This window comes from Rhinopithecus bieti, unplaced genomic scaffold, assembly GCF_001698545.2.
Source record: "Rhinopithecus bieti isolate Rb0 unplaced genomic scaffold, ASM169854v2 scaffold_17010, whole genome shotgun sequence".
Lineage (NCBI taxonomy): Eukaryota > Metazoa > Chordata > Mammalia > Primates > Cercopithecidae > Rhinopithecus > Rhinopithecus bieti.
This window is the reverse complement of record NW_016808932.1, coordinates 2,038,663-2,064,098: the sequence shown is the minus strand read 5'-3', so window position 1 is coordinate 2,064,098 and position 25,436 is coordinate 2,038,663. Positions and strand designations below refer to the sequence as shown.

The window sequence follows — 25,436 nt, the reverse complement described above, 5'->3', positions numbered from 1 at the left end:
TATTCTAAGAGCTTTACATTATTACACAGGGCTCACAACAACCCTGTAAAGTAGGTACTTATGCCCACTTTATTTTCTTAACTTTTTTTATTTTTTGAGACAGAGTCTCACTCTGCCACCCAGGCTGGAGCGCAGTGGCGTGATCTCTGCTCACTGCAACCTCTGCCTCCTGGGTTCAAGTGATTTTTGTGCCTCAGTCACCTGAGTAGCTGGGATTACAGGTGTATGCCACCATGCCCAGCTAATTTTTGTATTTTTAGTAGAGACGGCGTTTCACCATGTTGGCCAGGCTGGTTTCGAACTCCTGACCTCAGGTGATTTGCCCTCCTCAGCCTCCCAAAGTGCTGGGATTACAAGTGTGAGCCACTGCGCCCGGCCTGTGCCCATTTTAAAGATGAGGAAACTGAGGCAGAGAGATGAAGCCACTTCTCATTGTTAAGAATGAAGCTGGTGGACCCAGGCAGTGGCATGGTGGTGCCTGGCCTTCAGGGACTTTCCCTAAAACCTGTCAATGTCCCCTTTCAACAAGGAAAGCGCCGGCCTTGAGTCCAGCACTTAGGACACACTAACCTTTTCATTCCATCAGTTTCATGCTCCATCAATACTCGTGTCAGTTTTGTTTTCCTTCCTCCCCAGGTTCCCACCGGGCTGGATGAACCGGCTTGGCTAAAGGTGTCTCAGCCCAGGCTGCAGCCATGGGAACGGGCTCTGCCTCACCTCAGAGCCCAGGGCTGACGGCAGGTCACTGCCCTCAGCCGGAGCTGACTCTCAGTGGCCAGTGGTGCTGCCCCAGTGACCATCAAGGTAGCGGGGATTGCCCATGAGGGCTCCAGGGCCACACACCTTCCAGGCCTCCTGCAGGACAGCGTGACCCCTGGGGGCTTCAGAATGTCCCCCTGGAGTCCTGAAGGGCTCTCGCGATGTCAAGCTGTGCTAAGCGCTGCAACACTTAATCACCCCACATAATCATGAGTGGCAACAATGATGATCCTGTTCTACAGACCAGAACACAAGGCCTAGGGAGACAAAGACACTATGCCCCGGTCACACAACTAGAGTTGGTGTGGGACTCCAGCTCTGTCTCCAGGCTGGCTCGAACCATCTTGCGCTTCCTCACTCTCACCACTTCCTTCCTTCTGGTTGTGCATTTTCACCTTAAAGAGAGAAAGAGCGAGAATGCTCTTCCTTCGGCATCTGTTCTCACCCAGCACCCAGTCGGCAGCCCGAGAGGCCCCATCTGGGACCCAGGAAGCGGGCAGGACAAGTGTCAGGCCGACAAGAAGGGAAGGACCAGACTCAAAAAACCACCGAGGACTGTGCCGGGCTCTTCCTCAAGCCTCGTGCTGTGGGTTGGTTTCCGGCAGCTTTTGGGGCCCAGCTCACTTGCAAAGTTCTCTCTACAGGTATTGAGCATGGCGTTCCCCAACTCCTGCCAACCACCGCAAGGCTAACCGACCTCCAAGGTGAGGGTGCAGCCAGGCCCCAGATTCTCAGGCTGGAACTTCCACCATTCCAGGGCTCCCCACACTGAGGGAGGCCACTTGGGTCTTTCCTCTGCAGGGCTGCCTGCCCAATGCCCCTCTGAGTTCCCCTTCCTGCACTCACTGTTCAGCATTTGACGTTCCCCACAGTGGGAAAGCTGAGACCCCATGGGGACTCCTGAAGGCAGAGACTGCGTGTCACTCAGCACGTGTCTTCCCAGTAGCCAAAATACTCAAAGTGTGGTTCCTGGGCCAGCAGCATCTGCATCACCTGGAGCTTATTAGAGATGCACCGTCTCTCGCTACCCCAGACCTACTGAATCAGAACCTGCATTAATACGGTGGTGCAATCATGGCTCACTGCAGCCTTGAACTCCCAGGCTCAAGTGATCCTCCCTCCTCGGCCTCCTGAGCAGCTGGGACTACAGGTGTGCACCACCACACCCAATTTATTTTTGGTAAAGACATCGTCTCACTATATTGCCCGGGCTAGTCCTGAACTCTTGGGTTCAAGTGATCCTCCTGCCTTGGCCTTCCAAAGTGCTGGGATTACAGAACCTGCATTTTGACGCAATCTCCCGGGCATTCACATGCACATGAATGCGTGAGACCTGCTGGCCTCTTAATCTCTCAATGTTTCAAAGCGCCTGGAATTGCCCCAATGTACCAGGCAATTCTCCTACCCACATTTCTGCACAGAAGATTCTGGCAAGAAAGGCCTGGTCCTTTTTGCTCCTAGCCAATGCCTCTTTCAAAAGCTGGACAACGTCGCCAAGACCATTCCCCCAGGCACACACCTTCTCATCCCTGTCCCTGCCCCATGTCAGTCCCCCACTTTCCCTGACACCTGGCGTTGACTTCTTACAGTGAGAGCAACTCGGCGACACGACAAGCATTCCTTCGAGGAGCCAGGCACTGTTCTAGGTGCTGGCTGCAGAGGCAAATCAGACAGACAGGATCCCTTATGGGGAATCTAGGAGAGCACAAAACAGATGGGAAATAGAGTATCTCAGGCAGTGATGAGTACTTTGCAGAGAAATTCAGCAGAGAAAGGAAAGGGGGCTGCAGGAGGCTGACACAAGTTTAAATGAGGTTGATCACAGAAAGGCCACAGGGAAAAAAGTGACATCTGAGCAGAGACCTGAAGGAGGGGAGGTTCTCGACTCCCATGTGTCCAGCTGGTGGGGAGGGTGCTACCAGCATCTAGTGGGTGGAGGCCAGGGATGCTGCTCAGCACCCCACAGTGCCCAGGACAACCCCAATGAAGAATCATCCAGACCCAGAGCCCAGGCTCAAAACTCCGGCTCTAGGGGAAAGCATTCTAGGAAGAAGGAACAGCATGAGCTGGAGCCCTGGGGTGGGGAACAGAAAGAATGTTCATGTAACTTGGGCAAAAACAACTGGGGAGATGTGTGTAGCAGGGACCTGCAGGACACTGAGAGGCCGGAGCGGTGGCTCTGACTCCCAATGGGTGAGACAGAACATCTTCAGCAGAGAAGAGACATTCTCACAGGACCCTCTCACATGGTACTGTGAGCCTGGATGGTGGACAGGCAGTGAAGACAGACACAGGGGGACCAGGGAGGAGGCCGCTGGGGTAGCCCAGGCAAGAGACCATGGCAGCTGGATGAGGGCAGGGGTTGGGGGAGCAGAGGAAGAAGGGGAGAGAAGTACAAATCCCAGGCTCGTTGGGAGGTAGAAATGGCAGTGTTTGCTGAGTAACTGCAAGCAGGGCTGAGAAAAAGAGAGGAATCAAAGGTGACCACTGCTGGCAACTGTGAGGCTGCCATTCACCACAGAGGAACAGGGGACCTCTGGAAGGGATGAGGAGGTGCTTGCTTTGAAAGGGGCATGTTAAGCGGCATGCCTTTTGGATATGAAGTGGATGGGCAGTTGCTACGTGAGTCAGGAGTTCAGGGGAGAGGTCCTGGGAGGACATACAGATGTAGGAGCTGGCGGGGCACAGTGGCTCACACCTATAATTTCAGCACTTTGGGAGGCTGAGGTGAGTGGACTGCTTGAGCCCAGGAGTTCAAGACCAGCCTGGGCAACATGGCAAGACCCCATCTCTACAAAAAATTAGCCGGACATGGTGGTACATGCCTGTAAGTTCCAGCTACTCAGGAGGCTGAGGCAGGAGGATCGCTTGAGCCTGGGTGACTGACGCTGCAGTGAGCCAAGATCGAACTGCCGCACTTCAGCTTGGGCAACAGAGCAAAACAATAACAAAAATAGTAGGAGCTAACATACAGCTGGTGTTTCAGGCCACCGCTGTGCATTTTATTTCAAGGACAAAAAGAAGCCCAAGTCATCGCTAGGGCAAAGGCAGCCCTCTGTGATCTGCCCCAACTCTGATTCTCCTCATGTGCTGGGCCCTCTGCCCAGAGCTCCCCTCCCTCTTCTCTTCACACACTGGCTCCTTCTCTCCTTCCGGTCTCAGCTCACATGTGGCCTTCTCAGTGGCACCTTCCGTGACCACCTACCCCAAGGACCCTCTCTTCTCTAGGGTTCCAGGGGATGGCTGTCTGCCCCGTTTCCTTCCTTCAGTGTATTTTCTTTTCTTTTCTTTTTTTTTTTTTTTTTTTGCCCAGGCTGGAATACAGTGGTGCGATTTCAGCTCACTGCAGCCTCCACCTCCTGGGTTCAAGAGATGCTCTTGCCTCAGCCTTCCAAGTAGCTGGGATGACAGGCACCTGCCACCATGAATGGTTTTTTTTTTTTTTCCCTTCTTCTTTTTTTTTGAGATAGAGTCTCGCTCTTTCGCCCAGGCTGGAGCGCAGTGGCACAATCCTGGCTCACTGCAAGCTCCACCTCCCAGGTTCACGCCATTCTCCTGCCTCAGCCTCAAGAGTAGCTGGGACTATAGGCGTCCACCACCCCGCCCGGCTAACTTTTTGTATTTTTAGTAGAGACGGAATTTCACCGTGTTAGCCAGGATGGTCTTGATCTCCTGACCTTGTGATCCGTCCGCCTCAGCCTCCCAAATTGCTGGGATTACAGGCGTGAACCACTGTGCCCGGCCTAATTTTTGTATTTTTAATAGAGACGGGATTTCACCATATTGACCAGGCTGGTCTGGAACTCCTGACCGCAAGTGATCTGCCCACCCCGGCCTCCCAAAGTGCTGGGATTACAGGCATGAGCCACTGTGCCCAGCCAACCTTTAGTATATTTCTCATTCTATAGCATGAACTGGCTGATGTGCTAGTTTTCTGTCTCTGACTATCCCTCACACACATAAGCATCAGAACAGAAGCACCCCAGGAGGGGAAGGGGGAGCCTCCTTTCTCAACCCCATGGGATCCTCAGCTCTAAAACCCATCACGGAATGCCCTGGACATTTGCAGGCTTGTAAGCAAGGACCATGTCAGTATCAATCATCCTGGGAAAAGAATCTCTATAAAGTTTTATATGCAAGTACACGCTAATAAAACTAAGACCATTGAGAAAGCTGCTTTTTGCCTCGGGAACGCCTCCACACCTTTTCACACCCTTGTGGCTCTCCTCACGTCTGCCTGAACACTCTCACCTAAGCAGATGTGCGAGTCCAGCTGCCTCACGCCAGCTGTCTTTTCTGGGCATCTTTACAGCTACCGTAGCAGGTTTTCCTCTGTAAGTGAACGTGCATCTTCCTAGCTGAGGCTTTTAAAGGGAGGACTCGCTGCCTGTTGGAATATATTAAATTCTGATGGTGAAACAGCCTGTTGAGCTAGGTAGGGCCTTGGCAGCTTCCTTATGAGTACAGTATTTCTAAAAAAAGCTGTTGAGGCCAGGCATGGTTTCTCATGCCTGTAATCCTAGCACTTTGGAAGGCTGAGGCAGGAGTATTGCTTGAGCCAGGAGTCTGAGACCAGCATGGGCAACATAGCGAGACTCGCATCTCTACAAAAAAAAAATTTGTTTTAATTAGCTGGATGTGGTGGTGCACACCTGTGGTCCCAGCTACAGCTCAGGAGGCTGAGGTAGGATGATCGCTTGAGCACGGGAGTTGGAAGCTGCACTAAACCATGATTGCACCACTGCACCCCAGTCTGGATAACAGAACGAGACCTTGCCCCCATCCCCTCAAAATGTGGTCATATCATAGACAGGTTAAAAGCAAAGCAAAGTGACTGGGTTAAAAGGGGATTTAATTCTGGTGAAGGGCAACAACACTGCAGTGGTTTGAGGCTACACCTCTTGCATCAGCCAGCTTTGCTTTTGAAGTTAAAGAAGTTACTTCTTTACTGACGCTGAAGAAGTTAAAATTACACAGTAGGGCCTCAGTTGCTTAATCTGTAAAATGGGGACAATAATGTCAACCTCAGAGGGTTCCTGAGACCATGTAAGCACTGAGCCCAGTGCCTGGCACACGTCAGCACTCTGCTAATGGCAGCTGGGCTCCCGTTTCTGCACACAACCCTGTGCTTTTTTTTCCTTTGTGAGACAGTCTCGCTTCATCACCTAGGCTGGAGTGCAGTGGCAAGACAAGTTACTGCAGCCTCAACCTCCCAGGCTCAAGCAATCCTCCCACCTCAGCCTCCCAAGTAGCTAGGACCACAGGTACGTGCCACCATGCTCAGCTCATTTTTAAATTTTTTTTTGTAGAGACAGAATCTCACTATGTTGCCCAGGCTAGGCCCGAACTCCTGGACTCAAGCAATCCTTCCACCTCGGCTTTCCAAAGTGCTGAGATTACAGGTGTGAGCTACCACACTGGGCCAACCCTGTGGGAACTTCAGCCAATGACAGAGCAGTGGTAAGAACACTGCTGAGGGGCCGGGCGCGGTGGCTCACACCTGTAATCCCAGCACTTTGGGAGGCCAAGGTGGGTGGATCACCTGAGGTCAGGAGTTCAAGACCAGCCTAGCCAACATGGTGAAACCTTGTCTCTACTAAAAATATAAAAATTAGCCAGGTGTGGTGGTGGGCGCCTGGAATCCCAGCTATTTGGGAGGCTGAAGAAGGACAATCGCTTGAATCTGGGAGTGGGAGGTTGCAGTGAGCCAAGATCGCGCCACAGCACTCCAGCCTGGTGACAGAGCAAGATCGTCTCGAAGAAAAAACCAAAAGGAACACCGCTGAAGGAAGGAAAACAGGACCTGGAGTTAGGACACTGCTGACGCCCCGCTGTCTGGGCTATCAGAACATGGGGCTGCACGTTGGTGGCATTTGGCACAAAGCATGGAGTTCCTTTTTTTCTCTTCCCTGTGTACGTCTGTGGTTGCATTTACCTCCGGAATTACTCCACATTCAACGGCTTGATGAATCTAAAAATATTTTTTCTAACGTGGCTTTATCTAATCACGCCTCCTAATGGCCTGCACCACTATGTCTGAAGTATTCCAAAGTGTCTATTTCTGGCATTGATAAGCCTGCCAGGGAGACATCAGGAAGTTAAAAATTGCTGTTTAAAACGTTTACCAGTTAAGGGGTCCAAAAAGAGAAAAGGTGCAAGGAGCCATTTCTGTATTTTCTTCATCACCTAAACTTCTGACCTGCTAACAGGTTTACCTGTGGAGGTCTCCTCTGCTAGAAGGAAAATTTCTGAGGACAGGGAAGAGTCCCCCACATGACAGGCAGTTAATGAATGTGTCAGAATTAGATAGTCATTCTTTCTTTCTTTTTTTTTTTTTCTATTCAGGTATTTTGCCAAGAAGCCATAGAATTCAGTGCTTTGTGGTCTGGATGAATTCAGGTCTTGAGGATCCTGAAGCATATACAATTTGGGGGTGCCCTCTTTTAAAAAAGGAACAGAACAAAATAAATTGAGACAGAATCTCGCTCTGTCGCCCAGGCTGGGGTGCAGTGGCACGATCTCAGCTCATTGTGACCTCCCCCTCCCATGTTCAAGCAATTCTCCTGCTCCACCTCCTGAGTAGCTGGGATTACAAGTGCACACCACCATGCCCAACTGATTTCCGTATTTTTAGTAGACATGGGGTTTCACCATGTTGGCCAGGCTGGTCTGGAACTCCTGACCTCAAGTGATCCGCCAGCCTCAGCCTCCCAAAGTTTTGGGATTACAGAGTGAGCCACCATGCTCGGCCAACAACATGAATGTCTAAAAATCAAGTACTGGGCTCTATAAAGAACCCACATAAAAGTAAGGCCTTGAAGTGGGGCTTTCAATGCCACAAGATGAACCCTACCTAGATGTCCTGAGATGACTTCTGGAAAGAGATGGGACCAGGCCCAACACAGATAAGAAACGGTGGCTTAAAAATCAAATCAATTTTGGTCCATCAGTTGCCTCATGGGAGTTTGTAATGCTATATTCAATTTGTCAAGCTGCACAATTAGAAACCCAATTCTTCTTTAAACTTTTAAGTGCAACCTACAAATCTTATTCATCAGCATCTAAAGCCTGTGGTTCTGAATGATCACTTTTAAGGGGACTTTTGCATTCAAGGTCTTCACGAGCCTCCTGTGGGATCCTCATAAGCACGTGGGCCCTTTGCTGTCTGAGCGGGAGGGGGCAAAGATGGTGGCACCCTCTCCCCCATCGCAGATTGTAGTGGGGTGCCAGGGGCCTTCACTAGGGAACCCCAATCAATGCCATTTTCATGTGGGGGGAATGTCCCCAGAAAGAAAAGGAACTTTGTCCATGCTCTGAAACCTCAGCACAGCCCAAGTCCTGCCGGACAGCTTCCAATATGTGCCAGGGATCTGAGAGGTTGAAGACCAGGCCTGGGGTCACTTAGAAAACCCCTGGCAGAGAGGGGACAGCACTGAGGACCAGTTCCCAAGCCAGGGCTGCTCAGGGAAAGATGGGCAGGAAAAGCCCAGGGGAACCTTGAAAAGCTACCCCATCTCCCTTCTCTCGGCCCTGGAGGATGGATTAGGATTAGGCAAAGCAGTTCTGGGAGGCTGGGAGGAGGCCCTTCCTGTAGGCCTGTTTGCATAAGAAGCTGTGGTCAGTCACCTCCTTCCTGCAGGCTGGGCCGGGGCTGTCACGGTGTGCAGCTGACGTGAACCTCAAAGCCGACTCTGAAGCTCTGAGACCAGGGCGGTGGTGACGGGAATTATAAACGCACCTCCCCCACCCCCAATAGCAGGGCAGGGAGACTGAGGTCCTCAGAGATCATTCGCAAAACAAGGCAATGCCCCGGCTTCCTACAGCAGGATGTTGGCACTGGGTTCAAATCTCAGCTCCTCCACTTATGAGCTGTGTGACCCAGAGCCAGGTGCATGGCTTATCTCTCTAGCCTTACTTTCCCATCTGTAAAATGGGGAGAGTGAGCATCCCTACCTCTACCTCCTGTGGGGTTCTGTAGGACTGAAGTCAGCCTGGGCGACAGGGTAAGACCCCATCTCTACAAAAATACAAAAAATGAGCCAGGCATATGCTGGCGCACACCTGTAGTCCCAGCTACTCAGGAGGCTGAAGCAGAAGGAGCACTTGAGCCTGGGAGGTCAAGGCTGCAGTGAGCCGAGATTGCACCACTGCACGTCAGCCTGAGCAACAGAGCGAGACTCTGTCAAAAAATTTTTTAAAAAAAGATCGAAGTAACACTCCTGCTGTGTAGCACATAAAACAGGTTCAAATAATAAGAGCTTACATTTGGGAGCTGTTTCTATGTGCCAAGACCCCTGCTAAAGTCTTTCACCTGGATTACGTCAACCTAGTAAGGGAAGTACTATTAATGACAACAGGCCTCACGTAGGCCATGCTTTCTGTGCTGGAAAGAATTCTGTGAGTCATTACATTCACTCTTCATTCCTTTGTTCTTTCATTCATTCATTTATTCATCCCCTCCTTGTTCATTTAACTACTCTCACAGCACCTACTGTGTTACAGGCCCTGGACTCAACACTTTGGCCAAGGAAAAAGGCAATCAGTTCCTGCCCCCACCAAGAAGCCACAGTCTGCTGGGGTAAGGGGATGGGGGGCAGTTATAATTCTGTGCTGTGAATGTTGGATGGAGCACCCCCAGGAGGAGGCTGTGGGGCTTCTGGGGGCAGGAGAGGTTCTTGGAGGATGTGGTCCACACTGAGGCCTCAGCAAAGCAGAAGCCAGCATCTACACACCTGCGTGAGTCCCACTTAAAGAACACGAAGATGACCTTGATGGCACTGGGGAGCCACAGAGGGCTGTTGAGCAGAGGCTGCTCACTGGCTCCTTTGAGTGACCCTGCCAGGCAGGCACACTGAGGGCTTGTGCAAGGGCGCTACATATGAGGTCCTGGGGAGGGGTGTGCAGGAGAGGGGCAAACAGGGTTTGGGGTGGCAAGGCAGGACCAACGGCTCACATTTCTAAGCTGAGCCTGGGCAGGTAAGGCCTGGGAGGTAGGAGCCCAGGGCCATCAGCAGAGAGAGGCTGCGCCAGCTCAGCTCCTGCAGGAGGAGAACGCTGCACCCACTGAACCATGGAAGACCTACTGTGTGCTGTCCACGGTGCCTGGCAAGGGGGGGGCACTTGTTACAAATGCAGAGTCTCAGGCCCCACCCCAGAACTGCAGAAGCAAAACGTGCATGGCAGCAAGATTCCCAGGTGAATCGAGCGCACTCAAGTTGGAAAACAATTGTAGGGAATGCCGTTTTAGTACGTCCCCTCATAAGCCTATGATGGGGTGCTAGGCAATGCATCAGGGGCTCAGCGCCTAGAACCTGAAAGTGGGAGGGGCCTCCAACGGCATCATATCCTCCTCCTCACACAGCACCTGGGCCCCCACCACACTCAGATTAGACCCTCAGGATGGGGCAGAATAATAACAGCCCCATTTGCCAAATGCCTGTGAACCCAGCTTAGAGCTAAATTGCCCTGCTTGCACCTGCTTTTTTTTTCCCCCTAAAGATGGGGTCTGTGTTGCCCAGGTTGGTCTTGAACTCCTGGACTCAAGCAATCCTCCAGCCTTGGCCTCCCAAAGGGCTGAGATTATAGGTGTGAGTCACAGCGCCCGGCCCACTGCTCATTTTTAACGCTCAAATCAAATCCCAAGTGACCATGCTGACTTTCCAGATGAGGAGACCGGCTCAGAGCAACGAAGTGACCAGCCCGAAGCCACAGAGCCAATAGCATGAAGGATTCTAATACAGCTGGACTCCGAAGCCTGCGTTTTTGCCTCTGCATCTCTATGCATGTAAAATATGAACCTAGAGTTCACCACTGAAGCTTGGATGGACCTAACATCAGATGCATAACAGTAAGCCCAAGGCGGTTTGTTTCAGGGCTGGGGGCTCCACTTGCTGGAAAACTGTCTTGAGGACAAAGGGGCTCTGCCTTCCCACATCCTCCACAGTGAGCTCCATAGTGGCTGCCTCTACCAGCGTAGGTACCAAGCACCTGGTGCAGAGCAGATGCTCACGAACTTTTTAAGAGACAGGGTCTCGCTCTGTTGCCCCGGCTGGAGTGCAGTGGCGCACTCAGAGCTCACTGCAGCCTTGAACTCCTGGGTTCAAGTGATCCTCCAGACTCAGCTACCCAAGTAGCCAGGACTACATGTGTGCATCACCACACCTGGCTAATTTTTAAACATTTAGTAGAGAAAGGGTCTTGCTATATTGCCCAGACTGCTCATGAACTTCTGAAGGAGCAAGCAAGGCATACCCTTGACACTCTATTTTCCAACATCCAGAGTCCATATGTGCCACTCTGTTAGACCTCAGTGCCTGGCCGACTTGTGTCACCCTACACACTCCTCAGCCTATGGCCCAAGGAGGTTTCACCTTGCCCTGACTGAAACCACCCACCCTCCATTCCTGCCCTTGGGGGATACTGAGCTGACCCCAGGCCCCAGGCCCTTACTGCTCTGGGGGGAAACATTTGTATGTCTGGTCTTTGGCCACGGCGATTGGCTCAGACTCAGGTCTGTGACCCCATCAGGGCCAATGAGAAGCCAGGTTGACTATTCCGCTGGGCTCATGTTCTCTCCCCTCCACTGGGCTTGGTGGGCTAGATGTGTAATGAAGATATAAATCTTAATTGTCTTTAAGTCGGCCTTGGATGCAATCAAACTGAGACCAGAGGCCACAACAACCAAGAGACCGTCAGAATCTGAGCTCTTGAAATTGACTTAAGAATAAAATATACTGGATTAACAATACACCTGTGTTTAGACACACAAGGGAAAGTGGACATTTATATGTCCGTTTCCATAAAACCTAGGGGGGAATTTAAGTGTGTTTACTAAGAAAGAAGCTTTTCCTGGAGTATCAAAAGGTTTGTTTCAAAGTTTCAACAAGCTGTAACCTCGAGACTCTGAATGCTTATTTTAGGAAACTACATCTGTTAGAAGTTTATGGTAGAAATTTGTTCAACTTGCCGGGCACGGTGGCTCAAGCCTGTAATCCCAGCACTTTGGGAGGCCGAGACGGGCGGATCACGAGGTCAGGAGATCGAGACCATCCTGGCTAACACAGTGAAACTCTGTCTCTACTAAAAAATACAAAAAATGTGCCGGGCGAGGTGGCGGGCGCCTGTAGTCCCAGCTACTCTTGAGGCTGAGGCAGGAGAATGGCGTGAACCCGGGAGGTGGAGCTTGCAGTGAGCGGAGATCGCGCCACTGCACTCCAGCCTGGGCGACAGAGCAAGGCTCCGTCTCAAAAAAAAAAAAAGAAAAAGAAAACAAAGAAATTTATTCAACTTGAAGCTTCCTCATGAACTCTGTGTGACGATCAAGTCACTGGCAAGGACCTCTCACTAACCTAGCTGTAAGTAACTCAAGCAGCACTCGCTTGTAATCCCAGCCACCCAAGAGGCTAAGGCGGGAGGACTGCTTGAGCTCAGGAGTTCAAGACCACCCTGGGTAACATAGCAAGACCACGTCTCCAAAAAAAACAAAAACAAAAACAAAAAACAATTAACAGGTCTAGTGCAGTGGTACATGCCTATAGTGCCAACACTTTGGGAGGTAGAAATGGGAGGACTGCTTGAGGCCAGGAGTTTGAGACCAGCCTGGGCAACATAGTGAGACCCCCATCTCTACAAAAACTTTAAAAAATTGGCTGGTATGGTGGTGCATGCCTGTAGTCCCAGCACTTTGGGAGGCTAAGGCAGGAGGATCACCTGAGTCAAGGAGTTCAAGACCAGCCTGAGTAACATGGCGAGACCCTGCCTCTACGAAAATAAAAATAAATTAAAAAATTAACTGGGTGTGATGGCACATGCCTGTGGTCCCAGCTACTGGGGAGGCTGTGGCAGGAGGATCGCTTGGGCCCAGGAGATTGAGGCTACAGTGAGCTATGATTGCAACACTGCACTCCAGCCTGGGCAATGGAGCGAGACTGTGTCTCAAAAAAATTAAAAATACCCAAATAACAATAATTCAACCAGAATACAGTTTAAGGCATTCCTCATTCCTCTTCATTAAAAAGCAACCTCAAGGGTATCTAAAAGATTAACAAAATATAATGCAGAAGGTTGATTTTCCTTAACAGAAATTTGAGGCAGCCACCCCCATCTTGCCTGAGGCTGGAACTAACCCTAAAGAAGGGGAGCCAAGGCTGGGCGCGGTGGCTCAAGCCTGTAATCCCAGCACTTTGGGAGGCCGAGACGGGTGGATCACGAGGTCAGGAGATCGAGACCATCCTGGCTAACCCGGTGAAACCCTGTCTCTACTAAAAAAAATACAAAAAACTAGCCAGGCAAGGTGGCGGGCACCTGTAGTCCCAGCTACTCCGGAGGCTGAGGCAGGAGAATGGTGTAAACCCGGGAGGCGGAGCTTGCAGTGAGCCGAGATCTGGCCACTGCACTCCAGCCTGGGCGACAGAGCGAGACTCCGTCTCAAAAAAAAAAAAAAAAAGAAAGAAGGGGAGCCAAAAGACAGAGGTCCTGATGACAGCCCAAGCCCCTAAGTTGGGCTCTACCACAACTGATTCATCTTTGTGTGCCTGGCAGTTGGCAGGATCCTGGGATCTAACAGGTCCTTCATATGTGTCTGAGATTCCAAGCACATTCCATCCAAGGAAGTCAGGGTGAGGCAAGGGGTGGCTGAAGAGCCCTTCTTCGCTTCCACGCTAGTTATAATTTATAATTGTGTGATCCTCACAGAAACAGACGTGGTTCTTTCCTTACTGTTTAGGAACATCTTGTCTTGGAAGAGACCAGAAGCATTAAAACAACTACAGTTGGTTGGGCACAGTGGCTCATGTCTGAAATCCCAGCACTTTGGGAGGCCAAGGCGGGTGGATCATGAGGTCAGGAGATTGAGACCATCCTAACATGGTGAAACCCTATCTCTACTAAAAATACAAAAAAATTAGCCAGGTATGGTGGCAGGCGCCTGTAGTCCCAGCTACAGGAGGCTGAGGCAGGAGAATGGCGTGAACCCAGGGGGCAGAGCTTGCAGTGAGCCGAGATGGCGCCTCTGCACTCCAGCCTGGGCGACAGAGCGAGACTCCGTCTCCAAAAAGAAAGAAAGAAACAAACAAACAAAAAACTACCACCCTCCCCCCTCCTCCCGCCACTCAGCACTCAAGGAAAGAAACAGGACAAGAAATTTGCAAGGGCATGGCCCCACCCAGCACCCAAACCCACTGCCGACCTTACCGAATGGTAGGCTGGTCTCCACTCAGCTGCTTAAATCTCCGATGGAGCTGCTCGATCTGATCTGATGAGACTGAGAAGTGGGGAAAGAGAGAAAAACAAGACAGAAGAAAACATCACTGACTGTCAGAGGGAGGCTGCAGGTATTCTTCTGCCCCATCCCTACCGGCTGCCACACCCCTTCTCAAAGCATCTCCCACCATGGCAAAAGTGAGTGCCGGGTGAAGCAGCAGAAAGGATTTCCCATTCTTCCCAGAAACACAGCTCTGCAGTGATCAGTTCCAACTGCCTTAGTAATAATAATACAACTATTACTAATAGCTCCAGAGACAGGGCAGTCATGAAGCAGGCCATTCTCCCAGCCTCTGACCTTCCCCAGCCCACTAAAGAGAAACTTTGCTTTCTGAGGCAGGGTTTCACTTCCATCACTCAGGCTGGAATACACTGGCACGATCGGCATCTCGGCTCACTGCAGCCTCTACCTCCTGGGCTCCAGAGATCCTCCCACCTCAGCCTCCTGGGTAGCTGCAACTACAGGCATGTGTCACTATGCCCGGCTAATTTTTGTTTGTTTGTTTTAGAGAGACAGGGTTTCACCATGTTGCCCAGGCTGGTCTCAAACTCCTGGACTCAGGCAATCTGCCCGCCTTGGCCTCCCAAAGTGCTGAGATTGCAGGCATGAGCCACCAGGCCCAGTCAAGAGAAAATTGCATCTGGTTGTCTGACCCTTCCTCTTCCACTCCAGAAGATGAGTTTTATCCTAGCTGAGAAAGGGGCTTTGTATAGTCACAGACTCGGAGTCAGATGAGTAGCGAGAGGAAATAAGGGTTCAGGCTGGTGGTGGACATGATCTGGGAAACCTATACTGAGAAATGTATGGAGAATCTGGTGGAGCAAAGAAATGGAAGGACTCCAATGTGGGTGACGGGGTAAGACCCTGTCTCTAAAAAAGGCACAATATTAAACAATGATCTGCATTTCTCGCTTCATTATCAAAACAACTCAGTAAGTGAGTAGATATTATCTCAGGTTTTTTGTTTGTTTGGAGACAGAGTCACACTCCATTACCCAGGCTGGACTGTAGTGGTGCAATCTCAGCTCATTGCCACCACTGCCTCCGTGTTCCAGTGATTCTCGTGCCCTGGCCTCCCAAGTAGCTGGGATTACAGGCACACGCCACCACGCCCAGCTAGTTTTTGTATGTATAGTAGAGACAGGGTTTCGCCATGCTGGCCAGGCTGGTCTTGAACTCCTGACCTTGAGTGATCCGCCCACCCCAGCCTCCCCAAGTGCTGGGATTACAGGTGTGAACCATCATGCCCGGCATTTATCTCAGTTTTATAAGTTGAAAACTGCAGCTCAGAGAGCACTTAAGATCCCACAACACACAGAGGCAGAGCTGGGACTGAACTCTAAGTCTGTGCGACCCCAAAGCCAGCCTTCACCACAAAGTAATATCGCCCGTCTGCCCAGAGTACCTTGGCGCTCAAGGCCTTTAGGTCTGGTTCCTGGGGACTATACAGTTCACGCAAACCTTTCCAAAACACAGGCTGGACTGGGGAGCTGTGACCTCCCACCTCAGTCCTCCCAGCATTCCCTACCGCTAAGCCCTGTTTTGCTCCTGTTACAAAGACAGTTAATTTCTGGGGTCAACTGGTCACCTCACTTCCTGCTCATTGTTTTCTGGCCTCAGGCTCTTCAAGAATCAACAGCTCAGGGTTCTCAAGCATCTCCAGCAGCTCATCAAGGCTGCCAACCCGGACTGAGGGCTCCCTACTTCCTGTGGGCTCAGCCACAATGATTAGCTCATCTCTTCCTCCCAACACTCTAGGAGGGGGCTGTATCCTCTTGTTACAGATGTAGCCACTGACACTTGGAATGGTGAGGTGCATCATCAAAGTGCAATTTCTACCTTTCTGCAGGAAAATATGGCCATTTATATCATAGGTATGTCAGCAAGGACACTGGCATACTTCATGGCCTAGCAATTCCACTCCTAGGTAAATACACAAATAATGCATACTTCAGTTCACCCAAGCATGCGTACAAAGATATCATGGCGGTGCCATTGGAATCGCCCTAAACTGGAAACTACCCACATGCCCAACAATGGCAGAGTAGAGTGCTAATGTGTAGCATAGTCAAGCAACTGAATAGCACACAGCAACGAAAATGAACAATATAGATAATCACAGACAGAAGCAGCCGGACAGGAAAGTGTACACACTTTATGATCCTATTTGCATAAAGTTCAAAAACAGGCAAAACTCAACTACAATGTCAGAGGTCAAGATAGTGGCTGCTCTTAAGGGAGGCATCGTAGATGACGCTAACATTGTAAATGACTTTTGGAGGATGAGATAAGGAGGAGTGACTTGAATGGAGTGCAAAGGGGAGTTCTGGGTACTAGGAATGTTCCATTTCTAGACCTCCATACACTTTACATAGTTGTGTTCTCGGAAACCTCAAAGAGCTGTCTGTATGCTTATGAGTGATGCACCGCTCTGGATGTGTACTAGATCACGACAAAACATTTACCAAAAAATAAAAAAAAGTGTTGGTCTTCCCTGACTAAAGGAGATCTGGGAAGAAAAAAGAAAATGAATAAAATCTTTTAAAATTGTAATTCCACTTGGCAGAAATGTATCCTAAAATAATAGACGCAACAGGTACAAAAATATGAATACATAAATGTGTTCAACTTTGCACTCTTTAAAATAGCTTAAAATTCGACTTGCCCTAATGACTATCAAAAGCAGTTGGGGCCGGGTGCAGTGACTCACGCCTGTAATCCCAGCACTTTGGGAGGTTGAGGTGGGCAGATCACTTGAGGTCAGGAGTTTGAGACCTGACCAACATGACGAAACCCCGGCTCTACTAAAAATACAAAGATGAGCCAGGCATGGTGGTAGGTACCTGTAATCCCAGCTATTCAGGAAGCTGAACCAGGAGAATCGCTTGAGCCCAGGAGGCGGAGGTTGCAGTGAGCTGAGATCGTGCCACTGCACTCCAGCATTGGCAACAGAATGAGATTGCCAAAAAAAAAAAAAAAAAAAGCAACGCAAAAAACAGATTGGTTGAACACTTTTTGGTATGGTTAGCCAATTTTTTAAGTATACCGCCTTTAGAGTGCAAGAGGGAGGAAAAAATTTTTTTTTAGGTATACTGCCTTTGATAGTGACAGTTGTGTATTTGCATAGAAATACATTCCACATACACTGCCTAAAAACAGCTTGCTACCAAGAAAGCGCAACTCTATGTTGTGGAAAAGACATAAAAATATACAAATGTGTTTAAGTAACTTAAAAATCCTAGAGTTATTTTCCCCGAAATAATAATTAATTATTTCTCATCTCAATACCTGGATGAAAGACTGTTTTGCTTTTGGTTCATCTATATTTTCCAATTTTTCTCTAATGTACAGTGTACATGTATTAGTCTTGTAATGAAGTTTTTCAGCCTACAACATGATCCCATCTGGATGGCTGAGAGATCTCATAAATATTGCGATTAATGAATCATTCACTGGCTGAGTAATGTCCCAGGCACACATCATCTTCTTTAGTTCCTTCCATGACCCTGTGAGGGACCTACTATTCCCGCTTTATAGAAGAACAAACTGAGGCTCAGCATGGATGTAACTTGCTCAAGGTCACTGACCTTGATGGAGGCAGACCCACAATTTGAACTCAGCCTGTCTGGCAGAAAACATGTAGTTCTGTGTTGTTGTTGTTTTTTTATTTGTCTGTCTCCCTTTGTATGATCACTTAACCCCCAAACCACACTGATCTGATGATAAATAATGATTAGAAATTACAGCTAAACAAGTGCACCTAAACAACCACTATTAAAGATGAGTTATGGCTGGGCATGGTGGCTCACGCCTGTAATCCCAGCACTTTGGGAGGCTAAGGCGGGTGGATCACTTGAGGTCAGGAGTTGGAGACAAATCCATAGGAACAGAAAGTATAACAGTGGTTGCCTGAGGCCAGGGAGGGGAGGGGCTGGAGAGGGAGAACAGGGAGACACCGCTAAAGGGCACCAGAGTTTCTTTTGGAGAGAGATAAAAATGTTCTAAAATTATATTGTTTTGATGGTTGCATAACCCTGTGATTATACTAAAACTATGGGGTTCAATTTAAATGGTGAATCTCATGATGTGTGAATTATATCTCAATAAAGCCATTTAAAAAACAAATTACTGAATAATCATAACAACAAGGGGAGACATTAACACATTAACTAAGCATTGCCATTTTCTGGTCTCTGTGTTCAACTGTACTTGGATAAGCCTGGGCTGCTACAACCCTCTCCTTCAATTCTGTTAGGTAGGTATGATTCTACGCCCATTCTAGAGATAAGAACTCCGGGATGTGCCCAAGGTCCCACAGCTAGGAAGAGGTATATAAATCATCCTAGATCAAGCTTATCTAACAGTTTCCAGTTAACTGCATCCAAAGTGCTTTGCAAGGCTGGGTGCAGTGGCTCACACCTGTAATCCAGCACTTTCAGAGGCTGAGGTAGGCAGATCACTTGAGGCCAGGAGTTTGAGACCTGCCTGGCCAACATGGTGAAACCCCATCTCTACTAAAAATGCAAAAATTAACCAGGCGTGGTGGTGCGCACCTGTAACCCCAGCTACTTGGGAGGTTGAGGCAGGAGAATCACTTGAACCCGGGAGGCAGAGGTTGCAGTGAGCTGAGATCGTACCACTGCACTCCAGCCTGGGTGATGGGGTGGGGGAGAAGTATAAGCACACATGTGCAAACTCACATACACATACTCCCTGTGTCCTGCCTGATTGAAAGCAAAGGATTAGGAAGACAACCTCCCACCTCTGGGACCCTCTTTTTGACACCCAAATCCCTGGAGCCAAGGCCTCAGCTCACAGCTCAGGCAAGACTCCTCTGGCACAGTGACTGAGAGAAAGGATGATTTCTGAAGCCTCAGGAACTGACTTTCAGAACACCCCAGGCCCTAGCAGCTGGAGCTGGTCTCACCCGATGTGCCTGGTGGAGCTGCTTCCTCTAACCGGGGCGCCTCCCACCCCAACCCCCGCCCACCCGGGCCTGACCCTGCGGCCCCAACAGGGCCCCTCAAATAAGCACCTGATATAAGCACCTGATGCATGTCTGCCTGCATCAGGGCCCCAAAGCCCACGGAAGGACCTGTCTTTCCCTCAAGGGCTCCTGGGTTGGAAGCTTTTCCAGTTTTCTCGTTCCTCCCCTCTGAGCCCTTCTCCAGGGCCCTGAGGTCACAGTTGCCATGGGGATGATGGGCAGAGATTGGCCTTGGTTCCTGGCAGCTGGACCTCATAATTTCTGGTTTTAGATTTCAACCCGAGGGACATGCACACCAGTCCATGGGGCTGGTGGGAGTTTAACTGGCCTAATCTTTTGGGGATGGAAGTGAACTGTCACTTACTATCAAAAACTTCAATGTGAAAGAACACACCTGCCTGTCCAAGTGGCTGCTAAGCCCTTGAAGGTGGTGAGCCCAGATTGAGGTGTGCTGAAGTGGAAACCACACACCAGCCTGCGAAGACTAAGTGCAAAAAAGAACGTAGACGACTGCAATAACTTTTGATATTGATTATATGGTGAAGTGATCATATTTTAAATATAATGGGCTAAATAAAATACACTATTAAAATTCATCTCACCATTAATTTCTTTACTTGCCTTAATTAGAAAATCTAGAATTACGTTACATAATGTAATTACATTACAGCTACTAGCAAATTTACCATGATTACACCTCACATTATTATTTGTGTTGGGCAGCACAGATATACCCTTTGAACCAGAACTTGATCCCTAGGAACAAATCCTGAGGAATTAAGACAGGTGTATAAAGCTGAACATACCAGGGTAATTATGGTTGCCTATTTAGAGCAGTGAGAAATTGGGGGGCCGAGTGTGGTGCCTCATTCCTTTAATCCCAGCACTTTGGGAGGCCAAGGCTGGTGGATCACCTGAGGTCAGGAGTTCTAGACCAGCCTGGCCAACATGGTAAAACCCCGTCTCTACTAAAAATACAAAGATAAGCCAGGCGTGGTGGCAGGCACCTGTAATCCCAGCTACTCAGGGGGCCGAGGCAGGAGAATCACTTGAACCCGGGAGGCAGAGGTTGCAGTGAGCCAAGATCATGCCATCACACTCCAGCTTGAGGGACAAGAGCGAGACTTTGTCTCAAAAAAAAAAAAAAAAAAAGAAAGAAAAAAGAGAAAAGAAGTTGGGGGAAATGCTGAGCCACAGAAAATGAGACAGATTAGTCCTGGTACATCCTAAAGCTGGAATACTACAGTCTTTATAAATATTTTTTAAATATTGTGGGGCATCGGAAAATGTCATATGGCATGTGGTTGCATGGAAAATCCAACAGACTAAGATCTCATTTACACACGGAAGTTCATATTGATATACATGTGCACAAGAAAAAATAGGAAAGGGTATATAACAAAATAATAGTAGTTGTTTTCAGATGGTAGAATTACAGAACATTTCTCTCCTCTCCTCCCTCTGACCCTAAATGTGGTTATTTGTCCCTTAACTTTTCTGCAATTTACAGAGATTAGTTGTATAATTGTATTTGGGTTAATTTTTTTTTTTGAGATGGAGTCTTGCTCTGTCGCCCAGGCTGGAGTGAGTGGCGCGATCTCCATTCACTGCAAGCTCCGCCTCCCGGGTTCACGCCATTATCCTGCCTCAGCCTCCCGAGTAGCTAGGACTACAGGTGCCCCCCACCACGCCCAGCTAATTTTTTTGTATTTTTAGTAGAGACAGAATTTCACCGTGTTAGCCAGAATGGTCTCTATCTCCTGACCTCATGATCCGCCTGTCTCGGCCTCCCAAAGTACTGGGATTACAGGCGTGAGCCACCTTGCCTGGCTGGTTAAAAATTTTTTAACCATGATGACTATAATGACAAATAAAAGAAAGAATAGATGTTGATGAGGCTGTAGAGAAACTGAAACTCTCATACATTTACTAGCGGGGATTTAAATGGTACAACCACTGTGGAAAACAGTTTGGTAGTTCCTCAATTAATTAAACATAGAATTACCATGTAATCCAGCAATTCTACTCCAAAACAATTCTTTTTTTTTTGGAAATGGAGTCTCGCTCTGTCGCCGAGGCTGGAGTACAGTGGCGCATTCTCAGCTCACTGCAATCTCCGCCTCCTAGGTTCAGATGATTCTCCTGCCTGAGCCTTCCAAGTAGCTGGGTGGCATGCACCACCACTCTTGGCTAACTTTTGTATTTTTAGTAGAGATGGGGTTTCACCATGTTAGCCATGCTGGCCTGGAACTCCTGACCTGAGGTGATCCATCCGCCTCAGCCTCCCAAAGTGCTGGGATTACAGGCATGAGCCACTGCGCCCGGCCAACAATTCCATTTATACCCAAGAGAAAAGAAAACGTACGTCCACACCAGAAACCTGTAACCAATGTTCAAAGCAGCACTGTTCATCAGTACCAAAAGGTGGAAACAATCCAAACATCCATCAACAAAGGAATGGGTGGACAAAAAGTGACACATCCAGATGACGGATTATTATTCAGCAAAAAAAAAAAAGAAATGAAACATTGGTAAATGAAAAGAAATGAAGCATTGGTCAGTGCTACGGCATGGATAAACCTTGAAATAATCACACGACGTGAAAGAAGCCAGACATACAAGGCCACATGGTATATGATCCCATTTATATGAAGTGCCCTGAACAGACAAATCTAGTGAGATGGAAAGTAGATTGATGGTTGCCAGGGGCCGAAGGGTGTTGGGGGAATGAGAAGTGACTGCCAATGGGTATTCTTTTGGGGGTGATAAGTTGTTCTAGAATTAGGTAGTGGTGGCCAGGCACTGTGGCTCACACCTGTAATCCCAGCACTTTGGGAGGCTGAGGCGGGTGGATCATTTGAGGTCAGGAGTTTGAGACCAGCTAGGCCAACATGAGACCCCCGTCTCTACTGAAAATACAGAAATTAGCCAATGTGTTGACAGGCACCTGTAGTCCTGGTGCTGGGGAGGCTGAGGCAGGAGAATCATTTGAACCCAGGAGGCGGAGGTTGCAGTGAGCTGAGATAACACCACTGAACTCCAGCCTGGGTGACAGAGCAAGCCTCCATCTCAAAAAAAAAAAAAAAGAGACAGTGGTGATGTTTGTATGACTTTGTGAATATACTAAAAACCACAGAACTGTATACTTTTAAACGGTGAATGTCATGAGCTGTGAATTAGGTGTCAATGTAAAAACTGTTTAACCTTGGGTATGAAGGGGCAATAGAAGCCAATTCCTTCCTCAGATGCTGTCAAAGTGGGGTTGAGAATTTCAGTATCTCCAGGGTCAGAAAGGCATTACATGAGAGAAGGGGCCTGTGTAGGCACGAACTGGAGCCCCACCCTGTCGAAGGGGCTGCCATGGAAGGCCAGATTTTCCCCTTTCATTAAGAGGAGGCAGAAATCCGCTGGGTTACAAAATATCGGCAATCGACTGCAAAGGATTCTGAATGCTGGGTTAAGCGCGTTGCCTGCCTGGCCCTGGCCTCCTCCATCAGGCTGTGGGGACCTGCTTACAGCCCTGCTGTGCTAAGCAACCCGTCACCAGTGGGAGGAGAGCCACACAGGGTAGGGGGTCAAAGACAATGGTCCAGAACAGGGAGGATAGGAGGGGCCCAGGGGCAGAGGAGCAGGCCTGAAATCCCTCCTGGAGTCCAGCCTCCTTTCCCTGACTCAGGAGGGAAGAGAATGTCAGCACGTGCTCCCATCCATTTTGGGGCACCAGGACTCTGTGAGACTGTAGTCCCAGGACCCAGGTGAGGGGCATGCACACCACTGCCTGCTCTTCCCACAACCCCTGTGGGTCCCCGGGAGTGTGTGGGCCCTGAGAGATACCCCCGAGGCCCCATGTGTGCTTGCATGGCCCTCTGAGCACCTCTGGTCTGCTAGGTGCTTGCTAGAGGCCAGGGAAGCAGACGCAAAAAGCGCAGCCCCATTCTGCTGGAAATGCACATCCCCTCACTAGGATCTAGGATGGTAAATGCTGCTTTAGCTGGCCAAGGGGCACCAGGGTTGCAGTGGAGGTTCTAGGCCATGGGGATGGGAGTAGGAGGTGATGCCTAATGGGGTTGTGGGGTGGGGTGGACGGTGCTGGCAGAGGGCATAGCCTCGGCAGAGGCAGAGCAGGCAGGGCTCAGGGAGCCTCGGGCTCTTCAACGTGGGTGGAAGACAGGCAGGGAATGAAGCAGCTGGGGTGGTGGGGATATGAAGGCCTCATCCATCAGGCCAGGGCATTTGAGCTTGCCCCGAGTCTACAGAGGACGCCAAGCCAGGGAAAGAGATCCGAAGTGCCTGTCAATAGACAGGGTGGGTGTGGATGAGACTGAGAGATGGCAGGTGCAGCCGCCCAGGGTGAGGGTGGGGAGGGGCGAAGGTGGAAAGGCTCAGGACAAGGCCCCGCTGGAAGAAGCAAACACAGCTGAGTGCCTTCTCGCGTGCCCCAGGGACTCCCCAAGCCACCCTGCCTCCCACTGGCCCCACCAGCTGTGCCAGCCTGGACACCAGCCCCAGGACACCAAGAGGCATCACTGGGAATGTCTTGGTGACTTCCAAGACCCCCAGCTCTCTCCTGCTTGCCACCTCTTGAAAGACTGGCCAGGACTCAACCCAAACATTGGGGAAATCCCGGAATACAGAGGTGAGCCAAGCCGGATGGAAAGGTGAGCTCCTGACAGCACTGCCGGGGGAGGCTGCTGTGAGTCTCTGCTACACATCCCACTCAGTTGTCACCCTGAGCTCCCGAGGCTGCTTCCTCCTCTGTGATACAGAGGTGACAACAAGACCTCCTCCCTCTTGAGGTTGTTCACACCATGAAAAACCACCACAAGCTATTCACGATCGCAACCACCAACATGGCAACCACCCAATGTCCACCAACTGGTGAGTGCAAAAACAAAACGGGTATATCCAGGTGATGAGATGTTATAAATACAACACAAAGGGAGGCAGCCCTGTCACACTCCAAGGCGTAACGCTAGATATACAAGGCCTGCCTGCTGCAGGATGCCATTTACATGAAATGCCCCAGACAGGCAGATCCGCACAGGCGGAATGCAGATTAGTGGCCACCAGGGGCTGGGAGAGGAGGAAATGGGGAGTGACTGCTAATGGGTATGAGGTTTCTTGGAGGCAATGAAAATGCTCTAGAAATAGATGTGGTGGTGTTTTCATATCATTGTGAATGTAGTTAATGCCACTGAATTGTACACTTTATTTTATTTTTCAATAGTGATTGGGTTTCACCACGTTGGCCAGGCTGGTCTCGAACTCCTGACCTTAAGTGATCTGGCCACCTCGGCCTCCCAAAGTGCTGGGATTACAGGCGTGAGCCACTGCACCTGGCCTGAATTGTATACTTTAAAATGGTTACAATGTAACTTTTTTGGGGGGGTCTCTCACTCTGTTACCCAGGTGGATGGAGTGCAGTGGCACAATCACGGCTCACAGCAGCCTCAAACTCCTAGACTCAAGTGATCCTCCTGCCTCAGCCTCCCGAGTAACTGGGACCACAGGTGCATACCACAGCACCCAGCTAATTTTTACAATTTTTCTTTTGTAGTGACAGAGTCTTGCTATGTTGCCCAGGCTGGTCTCAAACTCCTGGCCTCAAGTGATCCTTCCACCTCACCCTCCCAAAGTGAGGAGATTACAGGTGTGAGCCACAGTGCCCAACCTAAAATGGTAAATTTTATGTTACATGAATTTTGCATCAATTTTTAAAAAGATCATGCACACCTTTAGCACAAGATCTGGAGGGAGACATAGGAGACGCAGGAGACCCTGGGGTTGCCAGGACTGTTATTATTGTCCCCTAAGTAATCCCGTGATACCATCGTGGCTGTTCAGCTGGATCCAGGCTCACCAGGGACTCAGCAACTTGCATGCCTCCTGTGGCTACAGCCAAAACAATGACTAACCCTGGGCCTTGGGAGGGAGACAGGAAGGGACATCCTCCTTAGCCTTGCAGGGACCACTCCACAGGGGACTACCCTCCATGCCTGGCACACACAGGGTGCTTCATGATGCTGGATGCCGGTTTCTCTCCTTCACCTGCATTTTCCTTGGATGCCATGTGCTAAACTCGTATACATCATAGATCACTCTTAGCTGCTGGGATGTTAAAATTAACCAAAGATGCATTTGGGCGCACTTGGCCTTGAGAAGGAAGCTCTCAAATCCAATTCTGTCCTTCAGAGCAGCAGCAGCAGCTCGAAGATTAATTGCTGGCATTTATGCAGCACCTTAATACCCTTTTCATGCCAACTTCGACCCACTTTGTAAGCGTGAAAGCCAAGGAATTCCTGGTAAGAGCTGCTGCAGGCCCACGTCAGCAGTGTTTACTTCAACCTCGGATACCAAGGGTCCTGTCAGGATCTCCGTGGGTTTTTTCCTACCCTGAACGAATCCTCCAATTCTCAGGATTGAAGGGGA

General features: G+C 49.7%; 1 protein-coding gene across 2 annotated transcripts in view; it reads right to left on the bottom strand.

The window, feature by feature from the left end:
- TESC (tescalcin) overlaps positions 1 to 25,436 on the bottom strand; it is a 62,873-nt gene that overhangs the window by 24,594 nt on the left and 12,843 nt on the right. For both annotated transcript variants that reach the window (XM_017887875.1, XM_017887876.1), the window contains exon 2: positions 13,951 to 14,020. In XM_017887875.1, the coding sequence (XP_017743364.1) occupies positions 13,951 to 14,020 (70 nt within the window). The remainder of the gene's footprint in view (positions 1 to 13,950; positions 14,021 to 25,436) is intronic.